Raw genomic sequence first — 23,807 nt, 5'->3', positions numbered from 1 at the left:
TACTATGTTTTTTAAAAACTTGAAACATCAACGAACTTTTAAATTTGTTTTTCGGTTATTTTACATTTGAACAGATGAATTTGATCATATAAAGTATGCATAACAACTTGTCAATTTCTGCAAGCCCCTTCACCTTTCCTTGTCCATTCATCCCTGTACATTTTAAAAACACAGTTATACAGTTTGTTTTCTTTATATTAGTTCATAAAGATCTTTCAAAGTTACATTATAGTGTTCTATTACTTTAGTATGCCACAATTTATTGAGCAAAGACTCATTTGTTGGACATCTTGGTTTCCAGGATTTTGCGATTACAAATAAGGTGACATACTTGAACAAACACCTCTTTTTTAATTTTTTGGTAATACTCTCTGGGGCATAGTCCTAATAATGGGACTTTTGAGTCAAAGGGTATGATTATATTTGTAGCTTTTATAGTATACTATCAAATTGTTCTCCAAAGAGTCCATCAATTTTCAGTTCAGTGAAATTTTTATAAATAGAGTATATGTTGGGTTTTTCCCTGGCCTTTTCTAATTCCTGGGCAACTTTAAAAAAAAATGCACACGTATATAAGTCAACAAGAATTTATTAAGCACCTATACTATGTGCCAGGCACCATATTAGGTATTGGGGATACAAATACAATGAATGAAACAGTCCTTAGTCAAAAGGAGCTTGTATTCTAATGGGGAAGACGGTGAGGGCAGGGAATGAGGATATACAAAATAAGTATTAAAAGAATGCTTTCATTGGCCATTCCCCCATTCCTAAAATGCTTTCCCTCTTCATCTTGTCCTCTGGCTTCCTGCAAAATCCCTGCTAAAATCCCAACATCTATGAAAAGCCTTTTTAGATCCTCTCTTGGTTATCTCCAGTTTATCCTTGTATATATTTTGTTCACATGCAGTTGTTTGAATGTTGTCTCCCCATTAGATTGTGAGCTCTTTGAAGACAGGCACTGACTTGCTTTTCTTCATCTCCCCATCACTTAGCGCAGCGCCTGCAAATAGGTGCTGCATTTTAACTGACAGACATTGACAGAGCAGGAATTCAGTGAGTATCTGTCACTGAGCTGAAGAGGAATAGTTAGGATTCCAAGGGTGTAGGTGGGTACAGAAGAGTTTACTTATCCATGATTTGAACTTTGAGTCTCTGATGTTGCTCTTGGCATGTATTTCCATCCCCATGTAGACAGTTACCTCTCATATTTCCTTGTCATATAATAACTACATATACTTACTTTCTCAGGGTTGGTTGTGATTGTTCATGACATCTCCGCAAGATTGTAGGGAAGACTCACGTGGATGTAAGTAGCAGCCCTCGTCTTCCAAATAAGGGAACTGTTAACACTGACCTCTTTCTTATTGTAGTTTATTTTATTCTGAATTTAACAAACAACGACAGAAAGAATCTGAATACAACGTGTAATACAACGTAGCACAGGAAAAGAAGATTTCTTTGTGAAACTGCAAATTTCAAATTATGTACAGCGCATGCACATAGACAGTATATATACACATTTGTGTATGTATACATTTGGGGCCAGGGAGGCAACTGAGGTTAAGTGACTTGCCCAGGGTCACACAGCTATGAAGAGTCTGAGGTCAGATTTGAATTTGGGTCCTCTTGACTGCACCACCTAGTTGAACCTATATGTATGCATGCTGTATACACATGTTTGTATTTATCCTATGTATCTGTATACAGTATGCATGCATTTATATGCATTGTGTACATGTGAGTTCATACATGTATATTTTTGTGTGTATGTTTATGTCTGTATGCCTATATGTGCATGTATATATATGCGTTGTGTGTATGCATGCCTTTCTTTATATATGTATATACATCCATACACACTTGTAGGGGGAGGGGGTACTTTCAAAACTATCCTGCTTACCTGAACACTGGTATTTTACTCAGATTTAAGATGAAGAAACCAAGAAAATCCTCTAGATATTCAAGTGCAATTCAGCTCAATTCTGTATAACCTGGCAGATCCACTGCTCAGAGGCACCTTCCTGTTCCTTAGTTTGCTTCCTTTAAGCAAATTGGAGAAGACAGTTTGTGAAGGTGAGACCTTCCCTCCAGGCTGGTTTTTTTTAACCTTAGCTGATTTTGGATTATGAATCAAGTTGTATCCAGATAATGGCCTATAGCAGCATTTTAAATAAATCTATTATCACATTATAATATATACCTTTGTAGGTCATTTTTATTTACTAAAAATACTAGGTGGGGGTGATGTTTCACATAGCTTTAGGTTAGCAGGTTTGGAAATCCTCCTTCCCACCATGAATTGATAAGTAGGTATACTCTGGTCAGATCATTTCTCATTTTGGAGCTGGAGTTACATCGCTGGCCTTGGTCACAGCTTCAATGGTCTCTTTGATCCATGAAACATAGTTGGAGACTCGAGTGTACACGCCATACTTGCCTTCTTCAGCACAGCCTTCTCCCCAGCTGATAACACCCACCAGGTACCAGGTGTCCCGGTAGAACACAGCCAGGGGCCCGCCACTGTCTCCCTTACAAGAGTCCTTCACCTCCACACCATAACCCGCACAGAACATGTTATCTGTAATTACCTTGTCTGTTGATTTTTGGCAGGTTTCCATGCTGATCACTTGTAAATCCACACGCTTGAGGAAACGGGAGGAGGGACCCAAGTAGTATGTGGATCCCCATCCACTCACCATCCCCTTCCTCCCTTCTTTAGTGAGCAGCGTTCCCAGGTTATGATTGGGAAGGCAAATAGGAAGAATGTGTTTGTTAAAAACCACGTCTTGGCTCAGGTAGAGAAGGGCCACGTCATTGTCAAAGTTCTCAAAGACATAGTAAGGGTGCAGGTGAATTTCCTTCACAGGAATCTTCTGTTCACTTGGCTCTCTTAGAAACTTGTCGTGATCACCTAGAGTGGGGCAAATATAATGATAACAACAAAACAGCTGACATTTATATGGTGCTTACCTAAGTGCTTTACAATTCTTATCTCACTGGATCTTCACAGCAACCCTGGGAGGGAGATGCCATTATTTTCCCTATTTTACAGGTGACAGAGGCCAAGTGACTTACTCAGGGTCACACGTTGGCTGGATTTGAACTCAGGTCTTCCTGACTCCCATCCCAGCACTATCCACTGTGCCACCTAGCATCCTCAAAAATAAAAGATGACTATGGTGTCTTCAGACATGGAAAACATAGACACAATAGGTGCCATATCTGACTCTTCTCTAAATTCATATTTACGTAGTTTGAGATATCCCAAGTAGCATTTATTTATTCAAGGTTATACTACGGTAAGAGTCTACACTTGGAGTCAGGCTACTCTGGGTTCACATCTCACCCCAGCACTTACTATGTGGTCACAGGCTAATCACTTAATGTTTGGGGATCATAGTTTTATCCCCTCTAAAATTCTAATAGTACTTCCCTCAGAGGGTAGTTGGAATTAAATGAGTTGATGTACATAAAGCCCTCTGTGAACCTTTAAACACGATCAATGCTTGTTAACAAATCACACAAAAGTAATGATAGTTATTCCAGGGACTTAGGGGGAAATTCTTTTGGAAATGTCCTTCATAGGCAGCATCACATCCTTTTGAATATCCTCAGTGGCAAGAGGCCTTGTGGTAGAGTGGATAGAGACTGGAGTTAGGAAGACCTGAATTTAAATGCTACCCCTACCTAATGGAATTGAGCAGCCAGGTGGCACAGTGGATACAGCACCACGACTGGAGTCAAGATGACCTCAGTTCAAATCCAGACTCAGACACTTACTAACTGTGTGACTGTGGGCAAGTCACTTAACCCTGTTTGCCTCAGTTTCCTTATCTATAAAATGAGCTGGAGAAGGAAATGACAAACCACTCCAGTATCTTTGCCAAGAAAACCGGGGTCACGAAGAATCAGCAGACTGAAATGATGAACAATAAACGACAATGTGGAAACAGTCAAAAGTGATTTAGAGTTACCTGCTAAGTATTAAGAAAAACCATTGCAATTATAACAACCATTGAGGCATTTATTAAGCACTTACTACATGCCAGGCACCAACAACTTAGCTTCAAGGTTCACAAAACACTTTTCTCACAACATGCCTGTGTGGTAGTTAACGTAAGCTGGATGACCAAACTGTTCCTGTTTCATCAAGTTAAAGCTGGAGGGGATCTCAAGAGTCAGCTAGACCAATCCCTTTCATTTTATAAGTAAGGAAACTGAGACCCAGGGTGGTTGAGTGATTTGCCCAAGGGTTATTGCACAATGGCAAAGTCAGGTCCCCAATCCAGATTTTCTGACTCCAAATTCAGTGCTCCAGCCACTGCACCAAATACCATGTGAGTCCAGAACAAGATGTCACTATGAAATGGGGACATCCATTTCTTTTTGTGGCTAAAAACTGTTCCTGAAGGTATTTCCAAGGAGAAATTCCCCAGTTTTAAAGCAATGACATCAGTTGGCAGAAGTGTTCCATGTTTCACAGTGCAGACAGAGGAGCAGTTATTTGGGTATGTAAGCTGTGGTGGTTTTGTCAAAAAGACAGAGACAACCTGCCTCTCGTTGACCTCTTTGACTCCTGGTGTAATTTCTTTTGAATCCCCACAGCAATGACATAGAACTTGGCCTCTATTCTGTGCATTCCAAACATTCTTGGCTGTTTCATGATTTTAAAAGGCAATAAAAGTATGACTTTTACCCCTTTGGTTATTAGACCTCAAGTCAAAAATGTAGGGTTGGCCCTTTTAAGAAATAATAGAGAACTTCCCGGGGACTAATTGAGGTCATAAGATTTAGAGTTGAAAGGGACCTTAGAAATCACAGGAGCCTTGACTTAGAGACAGAAGAAACTTTAGAAACCATGTAGTTCAACCTCCTGATTTTACAGCCAACAAAACTGAAAATCCAAAAGAAATGTGTCATGCCCCAAATCAACCAGGCAGTAAATAAGAGATGTGAGATTTGAACCTAGGAATTCAAACTCCAAATTCCATATTCTTATCATTGTACCACACTGCCCCTTCTAACTGTATTATAATGAACCAAAGGGACCTTCCAAGTGGACAAAAATCTTGGAGAAATGAAATTCCAAGGAAGTTGCCTATTACACTTGAGGTCATGCAAGAAGTGAATCATGTAGTCCTATACGGCTTCCCTTAGTCCAGCCTAGGATAGAATGACCCTTCAGCCTCGGAACCATCTAACCTAAGGTTAAAGGACCTTTACAATTAAAGATTCCTCCCACTGCCACCCAGGAATAAGTGTATGAGGAGTAAGCTGACAGAACAGATGAGCATAAGTAGAGAGTAAAGAAATTGCAATTATTCCAAATTTTAGGTATTGATAGTACAATAGAACATATTATTTTCTCTTCATTTTATGTGAACTATTTCCATAAGAGAGGAAGTTCACTGGGGCCTTCATTAGCAAAGTTTTCTGCACATAGTAGGTACTAAGTAAATGATTTACTGATGACTGACAGCATCTGACTTCCCTTGAAGGAAGGCTAAGTCTGTGGGGTTTAGCTCAGAGGCCTGCATTTCAGGGCACCTTTGGCAATGGGTCTCACTCACCTAGAGTCACATAGTGTGGCTTCATGCTCTCCAGGCAGTGTGCAGCGGTGACTACCCAGCGACTGCTGATTAGACTTCCCCCACAGAAGTCATGATTTTTTTCATTCCAGATCAAGACCTTTGGGGAGGGAAATGAAGAAGCCTAAATCACCTTCTCCCAAAGTCACCTTTATATGGTGCTCCGCACACACTGTTTCTGTTATCACTGTGTATCCTTGTTTATTCATTCATTAATGATAACAATAAGTCACTGTGTAGCATGTGCTGTGAGCAGCACCAAGACTGAACAAATCATGCCCAGTCAACACAGAGCCCAGCAACCCCAGATTTCCTCTGTGTACAGTAGCTTTACCCAGTGAGAGGACACAAGTCTTTTTTCATGACCTTACACAGTAAACAGGCCAAGGTGGCTCCTGTTTTAGGAACTTCACTGGCTCTCTGTCCCACTGGAACCACAGGCAGATTTTTAGGAAAGTCCCCTGGGACTAGTGAGGAAACATGCCTCTTACTGTCTACTAGTCAAAGAACTAGTAAACAGTAGTTGCACAGTGAGGCAAACAATTTTCATATGTAACCCATGTGTTGATTTTTTTTTTTTTTGGCTTGGTGATACTTGTTACAAAGGAGGGTTCTGTTAGAGATGGAGGCATCACTAAAAAGTGAGTATTGTTGTTTTAAAATACATTTTAAAAAAAAATTCAACAGAAACTTTGTTAGAAGGAGGAAAATCTCCTGGCTATGGAAGGAATATGTAGACAAATCATCCTTTTGCTCCCATCCTGACCTCTCACCAGGAAATGGTAAGCCCCCGGAAATGGACAGATTACAGAAGCAGCACATTAAAATCTAGGGACTTTTAGAACAGAGCTTTGTCAATTTCCCCTATTTTTCCAAACTTTTTTCTCACTCCTCCACTGAAGGAAGATGGAAAGTGGAAAGACAGAAACCAGACCTATAAAGAGAAACATTACCTGCCACGGGCACTTTCCCAGGTGACAGGAAGATCCTCCAACAATCTTGGTTCTGTCTTCTACAATGGGATGAACATGAGTCAAGTCCTGTTGCAATATAGACCTTGCCTGCATTTCCAACCCTGTCTTTCATCATTTCTCAATAGGTACCCTCTGTTCTCACCAGGCAAGTCTACTCTTGAGCCCTACACACTGTTTCTTGCATAGCATATTCCCCATTTTGCCTCCTGTCTTATCATGGTCAAATCCTACTCACCCTTTCAAAGTCCAGCTCCATTTCCTACCACTCCCAAGAAGCTTTCTCTGAACCACACTGAGTGTTCTCTCTCTCTCACTCAGTCACTGTGCCATATAACTGCTCCCTTCCTTTTCTGAACTCTTACATGACCTTATAGTAGGACAAAGGATCAGTCATAGATTTAGAGTTGGAAGGGCCCTTAGAAGCCATCTAATCCTAGACCCTCCATTTACAGATGAGAAAACTGAGGTTCAGAGATGTTATGTCACTTGCCCATGATCATGTGGCTATTAAATGTCAAAGGTGAGATTTGAACCTAAGGCTTCTCCACAACAAAGTCCAGCACTCCAAACACATGCCAGGCATCTCTCATTTGACAATCAACAATAAATATCTGTTGGGTTTCTACTATTCATTTTACTCCTCTAGTTCTACATGTATGATCTTATGATATAAGATAGTATTACAAATACATTTTTATATCTTTCTTTATATTATGTATAGATATATATATCTAATAGGTATAATAATATGTTAACTTTATACACATGAAGCACCAAATGAGGGATATAAATGACATAAGATGTTCCAAAAGTCTTAGTATAGTTTTAAGCTATTAAAAATTATTAAAGCTTACAGCTGCATTAAGGCTTTTGAAACACCCTGTATAATACAGTAACAGTTTGTCACTGTGGGATCCAGTGTTCAGAGAAGGATTTATGGAAGAGGTGAGAATCATGATTTTCTTGTAATATGACAACTTTTCCTATGATAGTCATCTCCCCAATTAGATTCTAAGCTTCATAAGATGTCATCTTCTCTTGTCATACACAGGACTAGGAACACAGCAGGTATTCAACAAATATTCCATGAATGAATGGAGTGAGCCAGATCTATTACCTTCCATTCTGTAATTGATTATATTTCTCCAACTTTAACCTTGTAGAAGCCCTCTTTTCCTGGTCCTTACCTGTCTCACTGCTGATCCCTTCATCAGTTGCCTTCCAGGACATGTTCCCATATGTCACGTTGTCCTGGGAGGTTTCTTCCTGAAGATCCCTGGTGTTGGGCACTTTGATGAGCCCACAAGGAAACAAGGCTGAAAGAAGAGATGGTCTTTGTCTCAAGGTCCAGTCTCTGGCATGGGTATCAATTAGCTCTTAAATCCACATTCCAAATTATTAGGAATCCACATTCCAAATCATTGGAAAATGGAGTTTAGTGAGTATTTTGTGGTTTTTTTATAACTGTTAAATAGCATGTTATCCAAAATCCACATGCACATAGTCCTGCGGTTCTGGCAATTTAGTTCTGCATTTATAGAACATAACACGACACAACACCGAAAGGAATAACTTTTTTTTTCCTTTTTAGGACAACAGATTCATTTAATGAGGCAGCTAGAGGACTAAACTTAAAGTCAGGAAAACCCAAGATCAAATTCTACCTCCAGATATTTACTGTGTCACCCTGGGAAAACCATCTAAACTCTCTCCCTCAGTTTCCTCACTGTAAAATAGGGATAACAATAGCACTACCTCAAAGAGTTGTGTGGATAAAATACGATAACATTTGCCAAGTACTTTGTGAGCCTTCAAACAATAAATACTAGCCACCATTATTATCCTCAACCTCATCCTCATTATTAGTATTATTAGAAATCCAAGAGGCAATGCACATAAGGCCAAATGTTGAGAGGCCTGGGGTGTGATCCGGCTTGTGTCACTAGCTAGTTAAGTTTAGAATTATAAGATTTTAAGCTGAAAGCTATCTTAAAGAGTATCTAGTCTAAATTCTTCAATAAAAAAGAGAAAACTAAGGTCTGGGGACATTAAATGGCTCACCCAGGGCCATACAAGCAGGAAGTGGCAGAGCAGAGATTTGAAGGAAAGTTTTCTGACATCCCAGTCTAATGCTTGCCTCATGTGTATCTCTAACACAAGCCTCATTCCTAATTTTCCATCTATTTTACATAACTGCATGGATAACGTGTCTTCTTATTGCTCGTGTTTATATATTGCCTTAAGGTTTACAAATGCATTTTCTTCACAAGAACCCTGTGATGCAGAATATTGTTTTCCCTATTTTACTGAACCTCAGGGTGATTGTAACTTGCTCAAAGTCACAGAATTGGAATTTGAAACCAGGTCTGATTCCAAGTTTTCTTTCCAATACACCACACTGCCTCAAATATTTGTTGAGTGCCCACTGGGTTTTTGGCACTGTGCTAGGACAGAATGGGAGTGAGAGGGAGAAAGGAAGTGTTTTATGTATTGCACATATAAAGAGGGTGATTATCATCGTTTTTCTAGGTAACTTCCTAACATCACTACCAGGAAATAAATATCTCCATGTAAAAGCATCATGAAGAGAGACTATAGGACTTTATGAAGTGCATATGGGTTTTTTGGTCAGCTTTGGAGTTTAGGTGGTGTTGCTCATCTTTTGTGTCTGAAGACCATGACATCATGGGGTGATGTCTGACTTGTGCATGAATTGGATTTAAGTGAGGCAGAGTTGCACAGAGTCATCAGCCTCACTCTCTCTTCCAGAGTGATTGAACTCCAGTGGCAGGACAAAAGTCAGAACAGCTGGCAGTGACTCTCAATGCAGTGGATGACCCTGGTATCTTTGATCTCTGACCAAGCTCTAAGTGTTCCACAGTGCCTGCTTCACCTGCCTTCGTGGACATTGGAACAAAATGTTCTCATCTACTCATTCCACCAAGGGAAGGCAAACATGCTTGGGGTAGACATCCCTCTGACCTTTCTCCTCACACTTCATCCCATCCTCTGCTATGGTGTAGCCCTCAGCACAGGAGCATCTTGCATGATTGGATTCTTGGTCCTGGCAGTACTGCCAACAGCCACCATTTTGGTACCAGCATTGGCGTTGCTCTGTAAGGGAAAAACATGTTGCCCTCTGTGAGTGCCCCAGCTCTGAGCATGCTCTGTGGTGCGGTAGCCTTTGGCATGGTCAAGGATATTGAGACAAGTTCATAACCCTCCTGACCTGAAATTGATTATTAGATTAGAAACCTCACCCTCTGGACGTCAACAACTTGGAGTGGTGTAGGGGGAAGAACTTGGGAAGGTTTATTGTTTGAAGATCCCAGTTTATTCCTGAATGTGCCACTTACTACCCAGGTGAACTTAGGTACATTATTTAACTTTTCTGGGCCTCTGTTTCCTCATCTCTAAAATAATTGAAGTATGCCTAGGTGACCTCTAGCATCCCTTCCAACTCAACATCTATAATAATCCCTACTCCCTGATTTTCTGAAGAGGGTACAAAATGATCCTGCTTGAAGTGGAGGAAGAGGGAGCCTGGTGAAAGGAACACTTTATTAATAGCTAAGACACCTGAGTTCTAGTCCTAATTTTGCTACTAGCTCACTATGTTACCTGGAGGCAAAATATTTAACCTCTCCAGGCCTCCTTCTCAATCTATGTAAAAGAAATATAATCATATCAGTCCTAATCACAACAGAATGAAGACTGGGTGTAGGCAAAGTAGGCAGCTACCTAGGGCAAAAATAAGAAACACAAATATTTATTTTTTATGATGGTACAGATCTTTTATGTCTCCAAAGTCTGACTGGTTTAGGGCCCAAGGGAACTGAGCTCCCATACTCACCAGTTTCACAGTGTTCCCCCACAAAACGTGGTGGGCAAATGCAAACCATCCGATAATGCTTCACTTGACACACACCCCCATTTTTACAAGGGTTTGACTTGCAGGGATTTTTATCTGAGAGAGAGAAAGAAAGAAAATTGATGAGGCTCAGATTCCCTAGAGGGAGAGACCATAGCAAGAGACTGTGCTCTAATACCAGTCAGGCCTCAAGTAACTATAAGGCTCAGCAAATAGGATTCTCCTCTGTTCTGACTGATTCATCTTCATTGAAATCCTTCTGAAATAGTACCTGGATGCAGGGGCTCAAGTCATCATTCTGGACAATCAATGTGATAGGTAAGCTTGACCTCGTTGTAACTCCTTTCAAAACTTGACACAAGTACTTTCTACTACAAATGCTTTCGTCAGCAATAAGTTTATTCTGATTTCACTCCCTACACCCATTAGTTGCTAATATTCTCTCCTGAGAAGTTAGTTGTATATATTTCATATTTAATTTCCTAGATATGTGTAGTTTTCCTGCTCTATCCCTCGAAGGGAACTTAAGCTCCTTGAGAGCAGGAACGTTTCATTTTTGTATTTCCAAGGCCTAGCACAGTGCCTGGCAATCAGTCAGTAAGCTTTTGTTAAGTGTCTACTATGTGGCAAGCACCAAGCTAAGCACTAAGGATACAAAAACAAAATGGTCCTTGCCCTCAAGGAGCTTATAGTCTCCTACACAGACATCCTATAGAGGTCTCAACATGGACATTTTTAAGTGTATACAGAATAAATATGACACAAATACAAGCTAGTTTAGATACTAGCATCTTGGGGGATTAGAAAAGTCTTCATGTAGAAAGTATGTCTGAGTTCTCCAAGCAGAGATGAAAAGGAATGCATTCTAGGCGTGGGGAACAAAGTCAGGGAAACAGGAGGTATAGTGTGGTATGAGGGAAACAGTAGTAAGTCCAGTTTGGCTGGATTATAGTATGAATAAAGAGGAGTAGTATATAATGATGCTGGAAGGACAGCTGAAGTTAAGTTATGACAGGGTTTAAAAAACAAAGAAAGGAGTTTATTTTTATCCTAGAGGTAATAGGTAGCTACTGGAATTTCTTGAATATGGCAGTGACATAGTCACACCTGTACTTACAATTTGCTTTAGCAGCTTGGCGGAAGATGGATAGGAATGAGGAGAAACTCAAGGCAAAGACTAATTAGTAGAGACTGTCATGTCACATGACCAACAATATAGCAATCTAGACATTTTCTCTGATCCTCATCACCTCTAGAACCTATCCAAAATAGGAATTTTACCCAGGAGATAAATCAATGATGAATCAATCTCCACGGTCTAAGATTCCAAGAATCCAAATAAGGTAAAAATTCAGTGAACTAACAGTAAATAAAGCTAAATGCTAGACCTAATGTGCTCACTGGATACTTTTTGCTCCATTGCCCACTACTTCTGACAGGAGGACTGTACCAGCTGACCCATGGACATGCAGCAGAACTCAACTGTACATCCTCTCTTTTTCCTCCCAATCCTGGGGAAAACCAAAAGGCAAAAGCATGCTTAGGTCAAAATATCAATGCAGTAACCCTCTGTAGCTCCTCCAGAAAGCCAAGAAAAAGGGAACTGGGGCAGGAAACATGTGTGGCTGTGTGGCACTACACCACAAAGAGCTCCACTTTCAATTGGAGCCAGTTCAGCATCTTCTCCCATCCCCTAACATTACTTGGGACAGAGATTAAGGATGGCAAACACAATTACTAAGCATAAGAAGGAGATAAAGATGACTTTAAAATACAGTTTCCGGGGAAATCACACTCAAAGAGGAAGGAGTCAGAAAGTGAACAATAGGGAAGTATAAGACAAGAAAAAGACTGAAAATATCAAAGATCTCAGGAGGAATAAAGCTAATGACCCAAAGCATAAGCCAAAAAAACCCCCAACAACAACAAAAAAACTAACAGAGAATATATGAATAACAGAACAGACTAAGGCCTCCTGATCAGATAAAAGAGTTCAGACATCTATGAATAAATATTGCAAGACAAAGAAAAATATATCAGTACCTGAGGAGGCAAAATATACTATAAATTCCAAAGAGTATGGAACCACACCAGGGTGTTATTACATGGTTTAAAAGAGAAATAAGGATTTGAAGGCAGAATTTATAGGCTGTGAGGCAGAAATAATTGGCAGAATAGAAAAACTTCAATCCATAGTGGCAAATCTCACTAAAGAAACAAAAGAGAAAACTTGAATGGAAATGCATATACATAGAAGTGAAGGATAATTTGGAAGAGGAGTAGCAAAAAGTAACACTAAAAGAAAATATTATTTCCATACAAGCAAAATATATTGATCTCAAAGACAGGATGCACAGAGAAAACTTAATGATTATAGGTCTTCTCAAAAAATACAACAGGTCAAAAAATCTAAATACCATAACACAAGAAATAATATAGGAAAACTGTTCAGAACTTTTGAACACTGAAAAATCAAATGTCAAACAAAATAGTCTATATAGATTTTTTCCTCCAGAAAAAACCCCATGCTGCAATCTCCAATATATATGTTAAATTTAACAGTTTCTCTGACAAACAACAAATTCTGCAAGCGACCACAAGAAGTCCTTTAAATATAAATGAAAGGAAATTTGAATAACATAAGACTACTGTATTTTGCATGCACCAGAAAATGCAGGAAGGAATGGGAAAATATGTTGCAAAGATCAAAGAAGTTCAAGATGCAACCCACGGTAAAACTCAACCTACTCTGGAAATTTGAACCTAGCCATTAATGAAAGAACATAGATGTCAATTTAAAAAGAGGTGTTGAAAACGTTGCTAGAAAGAAAATCAGACCTGAAGAAATTATTTGCTTTTCAAACACCTCAGACAATAACAAATATGCAAGAAATTTAAACAAATACAGCTAACAAGTACAACAAAATAACAGCACAGAGACCATTAAGAAATTTCTTTCTAAATGTTCACAAAGAGGCAAGGAAGAAAGCAGACATTAAATAGAAGTGATAATTGAGAAACAGACCTGAAGCATCATAGACTAGACCTGACAACATCCCACCTACCAATGGAACACCTACCAAGTGTTTTTTGAAGAACCAAGAGTGCATAAAAGGGAGAATATGGAAGGGACTATGAGCTATATTAAGCCAAAAGCTTATAATGAAGAGGAAACAATTTCTTTAGTCTCTCAGGAAGAAGAAAGTCTATAGGAGAATTTGAAAGAAGGCAAAGGAAGGTGTTGAAAAAGAAAGAAATCTTTCAGTAGTGGGAGGGGTTACCACTCATGCATGCGCCTATGAGAGATGAGAACTATTCTCAAGGGGTAAGATCTACAAGACTTTCCATCTACATGGAAACTGTGTAGAGGAATGTACTTTGGAAGCTTTAATTCCACGGAGAATAGAGAGACTAAAGAGAAGGACTAAATAAATATAAGGGCCATGAATTAAAGAATAGAAATTTAGAATACACAGAGGGGGAAGACAAATAATGAAGAGAATGAAAGAAATAAATTTTAGAAAAAGATACAGAAAATGAAAATTTAAAACTAACAAACAAAACAAAAGGGAGAAGAGGAAGGGGAATTGTACTTGGCTGCTAAATTGAAAGGGAAAAAAAAGACAGGAAGAATTAAATAACAAGATAAAAACAAGAAAGAAAAAAGAACTAAAAGGAAGCAAAATTCCAAAACTAGGGAAAGGTGAAAGGTGAAGCTGGATTGAGAGTAAGGATAAGATAGCTAGTGAAAATAGAATTGTCTTAAAATAGATTAATATAAAATATCTAAAATAACTGAAGAAACAAAGTATCATGTTTACAGAGGAGTAGGGAGAAATAACCCTAATTTGGAAACTAAAGAAGGAAGCCACTATAATAATTTAGGCAAGACTGACACAGTCCTGAACTAAGATGATGAGTATGCCCAATGAGAAAGGGACATCGAGAGATAATACAATGATAGAAACAACACGATTTTAGAACTAATTAGACTGAATATGTAGAGTGAGGGAGTATGAGAAGTTAAGGATAATGCTAATATTTTGAACCTAGGAGACTGGAACGATGGCAGGTCAGAAATAGAAAACTGGGTGGGTTTGGGGAGGAAGATAATGAGTGATGATATTTTGGATACTTTGAGATGTTTATGGATCAACCAGTTTGAAAAATCTAATAGGTAATTGGTGGTGCAGGACCAGAGCTCAGGAAAGAGACTGGAACTAGGCATACAGACCTGAGAGGGTCATCTGCATAAAAATAATTAAAGCCATAGAAGCTAAAGAAGCCACCAACAGAGAGCAGAGAGAAAAGAAGGAGGCTCAGGGCAGTGCCTTGGGGCATATTCATAATTAGGGAACTTGTGGTGGATGATAGCCCAGTAAAGGAAAAGGAGAAAGAATAGTCAGACAGATAGAAGGAGAACCAGGAAAGAGTACTGTTATAAAAATCCAGAGAAAAGAGAGTAAACAGAAGAACACGATCAACAATGTCAGAGGCTACAGGGATACTTAGGATGAGGATTATGAAAATACCAGGAGATACGGCAATGAAGAGATCATTGGTAACTAGAGAAAGCTTAATAAATACTAAATGAATGAATGAAAGAAAATGAATGAAGTCAAGTTCAAACCTCCATGGTAATAGTTATTAAGCTCCATTTCCTCATAAAAGATGATCATTCCTGCCTTACCCATCCCCACAGATTTGTGGTGGGAAGCATATGAAGTCATGGATGCTATCTTATGCATTTTTCAGAGAGTACAAAACTGGACTGATGTGGTCATGACTTCCTCCTTGTGTGTTTTGTCCTTTGTTCTTGAAGAGGACTATGATATCAAGATGGTGACATGACTTGCAGTTGACTTTGATTTGAGTGAGGGAGGGCTGTGCAAGGTCACCAACCTCACCTTCTTCTCCCGAGCCATCTGGGTCCAGTGACCAGATATTCATCAGGATGACTGGAGATGACCCAGGATGCAATGGGAGACCTGTCCCTTTCAGGCTAAGGTCTTATCACAATCTTACTCTGAGTGAGATACACTCATTCAATGAATAGCCTTCTTTAAGTTTCTCAAGGGATGGCCCTTTTAATAAAAAAAAAAAAATCAAACTGGGAGGGGAAGACCCTCAGGGTTCTTGGGTAAAAGAGAAACAGTTGCAAAAACAACAAAAATGGATTCAGTTCTTGCTGCTGGCTTGTTGTACTTCCATTTGCCTTTTTTCTTAATCACCAATGCCCTGGCTAGTTAAGGGCCTGGTTAATGGAGGTCTCTTTCCTTAAACATAATCTACCTGTCCTAGGTTATTTCTAATAATAATGGGATTTCTCTGAGTCATTCTATGAGAGCATAGAGTGGACTACAGCTGGAAAGGACCTCAGTGGTCAGTTAGTCTAAACCCTTCATTATACAGATGGGGAAACTGAGGTCCAGAAAGGTTAAATGACTTTGGTTAAATGACAATGGCAGAAATAGGAAGTAATAGTGGAAGGATCTGAATCCAAGTCCACTGACTCCCAATCTGGAGCTGTTTCACAATCTTCCTGCTAAGCCTTTGGTGCCCTTCCTGGCTGGGCTCCAGGGTCCCACTGGCACTTTGTGTTTATAGGCCATTCTTCCAATGTTCAATCTGCATGGTTCCTTTTTAATTTTAGTTTTAGCAAAAGTGGACACTAAAACAAAGCTCTGTTTTATTAGGATTATAAGTCAGAGATTTGTAATCCTTACAAGTACCTCGAATTTTCCTGGTAGAGCCTGGACTGAATCCATTGCTTTGCCTGGCAATGTCCTGAGTTCCCATGTAACTGTTGGTTCCCCACCAGCATACGTATATTTGTTTAAAGTGTTACTGATGCCCTTGTTTTTGACATCAGAGTCATTTAGGAGATACATAACACATCCTCCTGCCCCTAGTACGAATCTTCTCTTTAACAGAGAAAAACAGTTTTGCAAAAATAACCAATGCAAGTCATATCTCATACTGTTTGCAACATCCCACATATATTACATCTTGTAACCCCCCACCTCTGTTCCAAGAGGATGGGGATATGTTTCATTGCCTCTTCTCTGAGGCCAGTATAGGTTTTTATAGTTACTCAAAAGTTTGGCTTCCTTTTTATGTTCTTTTCATTTTTATCAGTCATTGTGTAAATTACTCTTCTGATTCTACTTATTTCTATTTATTTCTACTCAGCACCAGTTCATTTCCCACAAGTCTCTGAGTTCTTCATACTCCCACAACTCCTTTTCTCTTGGGCTGTCTCAATGGGAAGGCTCCATAAAGGAGTGCTCTGGATGTTAGGCTCCACCAGGTTATTGTGGCCTTGGACATCATAGCTATCAGCCTGGCCTTTTAGAATCAGAAAAGACCTTAGAGGTCACCTAGTCTGACCTTTATCCCCAACATTTTAAATAAAGAAGATAGTAATTTTTAAAATTATTTTAATAATCTTACTTCTTTCTTCATCAAGCAGATGAAGTAATTGAACAAGTAGATGGACATTTTTAACTTTTCAGAAAGGTTCTTTCCTGTTTGCTATCTTATTTGATCCTCACATGCACCCTATGAGGTATGTTGGACAGGTGTGAGGCAACATGACACTTCGGAAAGCACATTGAACTAGGATGACCATGAGTAAGTTCTCTGAATCTGTTTCCTCCTTTAGAAAATAAAGAAAACAGTCTACGATTTTCTGATTAGGAGGTTTCCAATATCCTTTCCCACTTGAACATCCTAGTTCACTTTACATATGAAGAAAGTGAGGACAAGATCACTAAAGTGACTAACCTGAAATCACACTATGACTAGCTGAGCCAAAATTAGAATTTGAGTCCCCTGATCCCTGACCCATTCTCTGTCCACCATGTCACCAGGATGAAAGACAACTTCCTTCCTTCCTTCCTTCTTACCTTTGTAGTAGAACCAGAACTCCATCTGCAGAAACAAACACACAACAAAGAGCTATCAGAAAGAGACATCAGCTCTATGCTCCCTTCCAGGGAGAGCTCATCTATTTTCATATCTTTGCCTCAAACTCACTAGAACAAGCCAGAGGGAGACTCATACTTTAAACAAAAGGCCCTGTCTCCAGAGAGGAATGGAATTGGTCAACTTCACCTCATCTTCTGGTGACTGGCAGGGGAGAGGATGGAGGATGTGGAAGAGGAAGTGGCTATTCTTGAGCAACTCAGTATGCATATATTATTACACTCAACTTTTAAATCTTTGTGCCACTGGAGCACAATTAGAGTGCAGCTAACACAATGCAGCAGAGAATCACAGATGTTTAAAAGATGGAAGCTATTTTAAAGATTATCTATTAGTCCAACCCCATTAGATGAGCAAACTGAGGCCCCCAAAAGTAAAGACTTGCCCCAGCCTTACAGTTAATAGATGAGCTACAGCAAGACTCTACAAAAAGAATGTATATATGGCTTTGGAATACACATATATGAATGAGTTTTGCTTCAGTCTTCTAGCTACTTCAGCTACCACTAAAATAAATTTCTATTCCTTGAACACATCTATTGATGGTGGAAATATTTGTTTCAGGTATGACAGGAAGTGGGGCAAGGGTTGGAGGAAAGGGGAACAGCAACCTAGTGATTACATAGGAGCCATAGATGATCTTCAGAATAAATAAACAAATAAATAAATAATGATAGGTAGACAGAGAAAACTAGGTATTGACTTGGGCGATGAGGAGCTGAGCATACCAGTGGAGTGAATCATAGAGAGAAGGTAGGGAGACACAGCATTATAGAAAGAGAAAAGATCAGGGGACTCACTGTTTTCTCTTGGGACTCAAAAACCTCCCGGGCTTCTTCAAAGGAGCAGTTCTCTTCCACACACTCCCTCTCAATGTTCCCTTGTTTTAGTTCCTCCAGGAACTGATTCTCTCTCTTTCGCAGCCTCAAGATCCTGGTGGCTTCAACTTTTCTCAAAAACACTTAAAAATACCAACATACCTTGACTTAAGGTTATCTTATGTTGATAGGGCCAATAAAAGAGAAGCTCAGTACTCTATAAGTCATTGCCCAACCCTCTATGGAAGGGCATACCAGAGGAAGATTCATTAGCTCCTAGGGAACAACTCTGGCTGTTAGAACACCACATTCCACGTTAGCAAATGGAATATAGGAAGACACGTAGCTTGGATCTAACATTAAAAGTACTAGACTTGGAGTCAAAGGTTCTGGCCATCATTAGATTATGCTCTCAAACAGAATTCCACTGGACAGATAAAGAGGACCCTTTTCCTTATCTTCCACTCACATGAGGACCCGATAGCACCTGTTACTCAGGTCCAACACTGAGAACCACAGACCATGCCACAGATAATCCTGGATACCAGGGACTCCTTGGCATGGTGTCCTTATTATAGAATCATGTAATATCAAGCATCCAGTCTACCCTATTTCTCTTATTCAGTATTTTGATGGTCCTCACATATCTTAATCTTCTCAGTCTTTTTCTAAATTACTAATATGGATAAAATACAAACATTCATACAGTGCCATTGAAGTGCTTCCTTAGTTCTTCCATCTTGGAAAGAAGAATCTTTTTTTTTCTGGAACCCTTCTTGCAAGAGAGTAGGTAATCAGAGAAATGAATTATGCAGCACTCTTCCTAGAAAACATCCCTACAACTGGGTTTCCTCAAGTGATGCTTCTATTCTATGGGTACCAAGGAATTTCCAAAAGTCAAACTTCTCTGGCTATTCCCCCATGGTTAAAGGTTTTGGGTGTTGGTTGCCATGAACCTGTGTGTTTCCTGTCAGCACTGCTTTCTGCCCTTCTATAAGTTTGTGTAGGGAAGACATAAATGGTAAGGAGGTTCTATAACCCCACTCACTGCCTATGTATAGTACCATGTGAACATTCTGCATGGCCAGAATAGTCTTACTCAAAGCAGAAACTCCAGAAATACTGGTTGAGTTTAGACACATCAGGGCTATGGTATCCTTCTCTTCAATGGCACCCATGGACTCTCCAGATGTTTCAATGTAACTCAGATAAATCAACTAAGTTTCATTGAGACTTAACAATTCCTTCTGAGGCAACAAAGGCGTTTTGGTTTTTGTCAAATGAGTTTTATGTAATTATTACTTGGGATCCACTGCCCAGGTTATCAGGATTATCTTTAACTTTAATTCTTTCAAGGCAATATTATGTTTCACATTTTTCCTTTTTCTTCCCCTATCAAGACACAATAGCTACTTACATCCCATTCTGGAAAATATTTCTCTCTTCTCTGCCTATTTAAATCCTTCCTAAAATAAAATCCTACTTCAATCAACTGGTATTTGTTAAATGACTACTATGTTTCAGGTACTTGGGATTCAAGTACAAAGAGTGAAATAATCCTTGCTTGCAATGAATTACATTCTAATGGGGGAGAGTCAAACATTTGTGAAAGTATTGACCAACCTAGCCTACAGAGGCAATGATAATAGCAGTAATAATAATCATAGTAAGCCATATTTATATCAAGCATCCCAAAAGTCTTAGTGCTATTTTCAACTTCAACATTCTGTATAGCCTTTTAAAGTCTACAAAGTATTTGCCTCATATTGACTCTGTGAGATAGGTAGTATATGTATTATTATCCCCATTTGAGCCTTTCCAGAAGTTAAAAAGAGGTTAAATGACCTGCTCTGGGTCATACATCTGGTAAGTATCTAATATGAGATGAGTCAGTTTCTTACTCTGAAGTCCAGTACAGTATTATACTATGCTTCTGAATTCTTATGGCAGTTATATAGTCTATTCACCATTTGAGTGCTTAATTATTTACTATTTTATGTCATTCACTACTGTTTCATGTATGTTGGTCTTCTCTTCCTACTCTCTACTCCCTAAGTAAACCATAAGTGTCCTAAACTCAGAGACCATTATCTTATACAGGGTGTCCCAAGTCTTAGTGCAGTTTTAGGTTAAATGCATTAAGACTTTGGTACACTCTAATTGTGTGTGTGTGTGTGTGTGTGTGTGTGTGTGCGCGTGTGTGTGTGTTCCACAGCACCTAGTGCAGGGATAGGTATTGCAATCTGCCTCAGTCACAGTGGAGAAATAACAGGATCAAAAATGGTCAAAAGACAAATAGGAGAGTGACCTGTGTGAATCAGAAAAATAAACACACACACACACACACACACACACACACACACACACACTCCCCTCCATCCTCCCTGATATCAGCATGATAAAGTCCATTATTCCCATCAGTTATCAGCCTCTACCTACCTGACTCTGTTCCAGCCACATAAGGGAGGACCAGTCCTAGGACCAGGAGTGTTGTAACTAATGAGAACTTCCACATCATGACATGAGAAGGAAATAAAGGGCTTCAGAGGTGCCCAAGGCTATCTGTCACAGGAATTCTGAAGCAGAAAGGGCAAAAAGAGACCTCAGAGAAGGGAGAGCTCCACAGGTAAAACAGATGGAAAACATGTCTAAAGAGGTCAAAGGTGCCAATGCACTTTAAACTTCCCTACCTTTTTCACTCACTCCTCTTCAGGAGAGTGTCCTGGCTCTAACCTGAATGATGAGTCTCTTTTCTGAATTCCTTAAGTTCAGAAACTCCTACTGACATATTCAACTCCTTCAATCTAGTATTTGATAATTTAGCTTTAGTTTATTTCTTATACAGTTGCTTCATCTCCTCTACTAAGAGGTAAACTCCTCTTGGGAAGAGGACCATATGTCCTATTTCTGATTTCCCTTCTCCACTTTTAACACTGGTCTATGCCCACAAATTAGGTGCTCAGTACCTATGTATGCATTTATAAACTTGTGTGACCCTGGACTAGTCATATTGTGGGGAGGGAGATATAAGGTATTTAAGGCATAATTTCTGCCCTCAGGTGGTTTAAAATCTACTAAGACAGATACAATAGGGTGGCATCAGTATAGTGAGAGGCTGATCCTTTGTTGCAATGGGTTGTGAATGAGAAAGCAATGCCAAGCAAGATAAGATTGGGTGAGCTAAAACAGTCCCACCTCCACACACAAGTTCACTGAAAGCTACCTGCCCCCCTCTCCTCCCCAAAAGGGTGATGTTGGCCACTGTCACTTTTGCCAGCTATAAATCCTGGCCAGCCTGAAAGTCTGGGGGCCATATCTCTTGCTGGGGGAAATGAGTCCATTCTGCCTTGTACTAACAGGATTTAAGAGGAAGGAGGAATATAATTTTTTCTCTCAGGACTCCAGATAATCAGCTAATTCCTAAAGGGCTGGACATAAGTTTCCTCAATACTATCCTGTCCACACCTTTTCCCAGTCATCCCCTCATTCTTCCTGTAGGTCCCACCAAATAAATCCAAGTTGTCAGAATGAACACTCACCTTCTGGGAAGAACTGGGCTGTGGCGGTTTCTGAAGCCCTAGGGACAGCCACCAGCTAATGATTGACATGTTGTAAATATTGACAGATATAAGATCTACTGTGGTTACTGCCCAACCAACCATGATTATCCAACTTTCCCCCTTTTCTCCGGGAGGCATGAAGAAAGCTCTCTGGTGGCCTCCTCTTAGGGAAAGATCTTCAAGGTTCACAACTTGTCTTCCCTTGGGAGGTAGTTCCCTAAATAACAGCTTCAGCCCATCACCCTCCTCAGCGTGGCAGCAACCCCCCCCCCCCCAACTTGTCTCCCACTGCTTCTTAACACACACCTTCCACTCCAACCAGGCTGGCTGCATCATCTTCCTCCCATTCTTTCCCATTCTTGGGTTGAGCCCATTCCTCCCATCAAGAATTGATTTCATTCCAGGAAGGCTTTTTCTTGGGTAGTAAAATCTAAAGGAAGAAGCTATCTTGATAGATATGAAGTGGGAGAACCTAATAGGCATGAGTCCTTCCTAGTGGTCAGTTTCATAGTATGATAGATTTAAAGTTGGAAGGGACTTTGCAGACCAATCCCTTCATTTTACAGGTAAGGAGACTGAGGCTAAGATGGATTAAGTGACTTGCCCAGGGTCACACAGCTAGTAAATGAAACTAAAAGGTTTTGAACTCGTCTTACTGATTCCTAATTAAATACTCTGCCACTACAGCCTACTGCTTCTAAATCTAATCCTTTCATCTCTCTCTTTTCCAATCAGCTGACTCTTTATTATAAAATTGCCCTTCACTGAAGGGCAATCCTCACCTCACCCCAAACCCACGGCACCTCCCTAGAGAAGGAACGGGAAATCCTGCCTCTTCTGTGATTGAGCCAGAGAGAGAGAATTACCTGACTGGAGTTCACTCAACCAACAAAGTTGACTCACCCATGCCAGGAAACCCTGGGTGTGGCCAGTGATTACCCAGCCTTGGGAATAAGTACAAGCCATTGACCCGGTCATATTGATCTCATCCCAGGGGAGTTCTTTCTAACAGTGGCTGCCTGGTTTCTTTGCTTTTCTTTTTTGCATGTTATATGTGAAGGTCAATGCAGTGATGGATACTCAAAAATATCTTCTTGATACCTGGTCCAAGAAGCCTTCTCTGATCATCCCAGATAGAAATGATTATTCTTTCTCTCGATGAACTCCTATACAAATAATTGTTTCCTCTATCATTCCTTTAACGCTTAGCACCTAAAGCTTTGTACACTAGTTATTTGTATGCATGTAGTTATACTGAGGCAGCAACACTGTACAATGGAAAGCTAGGTTGCTCATTGGATAAACCATTGGACTGAGAGTTAGGAGGACTTGCATTCATATTTCAGCTCAGATACTTCCTAGCTGTGGGACCCTGGTCAAGTCACTTTACCTCTGCCTCAGTTTCCTCATCTATAAAATGGGGATGCTAATAACACTTCCTAGGACTAATCCTACAGACATTCGTAGAGTGATTTGCAAACTTTTAAGCACTATATAAATGCTAATAATTATTAATTAATCTATAGTCAGGAAACACCTATCTTGCCTTGACATTAACTATGTCATCATGTGAAAAATTACTTAACCCCTCAATCTCAGTTTCCTCATCAGCCAAACAGGGATAAGAATAGTTGTAATAAGGGTTACCCCATGGAGGTGGCTGGGCATATGTTTTAGGTCCATGGCAATGGATATGTATGTGCCTTGGTCTCTTTCTGTGGTATATGTGTTCCAGGCTCTTGCTAAAGGGCATGCTACATAGCCACTATTGATTGGTCACTTGGTCCCCATGATAGGGACTTCAAAGAGGACTGGCTACTGAACATTGCAGGGCATGAACTTCTATACAGAGACCTCCACTCTCAAATGAGCTGTACAAAGTCTCCACCTCTTTCCTTTTAGGCAGCCACTTTGGAACTGTGTCAGATCTCCTTTGGACTTTCATTGAGGGAAGAGGGGAATCTTCACACACACACATACACACACACGCGCGTGCACATGCACAC

The 23,807-nt window shown here is 39.9% G+C and overlaps 1 protein-coding gene across 3 annotated transcripts; it reads right to left on the bottom strand.

Annotated features, from left to right (window-relative positions):
- Positions 1-573: 573 nt before the first annotated feature.
- Positions 574-22,571, bottom strand: LOC140506344 (coagulation factor X-like). 3 transcript variants are annotated; one of them, XM_072613456.1, is made up of 11 exons: positions 22,108-22,571; positions 21,781-21,835; positions 20,681-20,817; positions 18,224-18,384; positions 17,345-17,369; positions 10,419-10,532; positions 9,548-9,679; positions 7,753-7,881; positions 6,545-6,603; positions 5,574-5,691; positions 574-2,914 (listed from the first exon to the last, which is right to left on the bottom strand). In XM_072613456.1, exons 3-11 carry the CDS (start codon positions 20,757-20,759, stop codon positions 2,337-2,339), a joined length of 1,395 nt encoding a protein of 464 aa, XP_072469557.1. In that variant the 5' UTR covers positions 20,760-20,817; positions 21,781-21,835; positions 22,108-22,571; the 3' UTR covers positions 574-2,336. The 3 variants fall into 3 exon arrangements, with proteins under 3 accessions (XP_072469557.1, XP_072469556.1, XP_072469558.1); XM_072613455.1 differs by lacking the exon at positions 22,108-22,571 and having other exon boundaries at positions 21,781-21,852; XM_072613457.1 differs by lacking the exons at positions 21,781-21,835; positions 22,108-22,571 and adding an exon at positions 20,932-21,717.
- Positions 22,572-23,807: the final 1,236 nt, after the last annotated feature.

Source organism: Notamacropus eugenii, chromosome 5 (assembly GCF_028372415.1).
Source record: "Notamacropus eugenii isolate mMacEug1 chromosome 5, mMacEug1.pri_v2, whole genome shotgun sequence".
Lineage (NCBI taxonomy): Eukaryota > Metazoa > Chordata > Mammalia > Diprotodontia > Macropodidae > Notamacropus > Notamacropus eugenii.
This window is presented reverse-complemented; position numbering and strand designations above follow the sequence as displayed.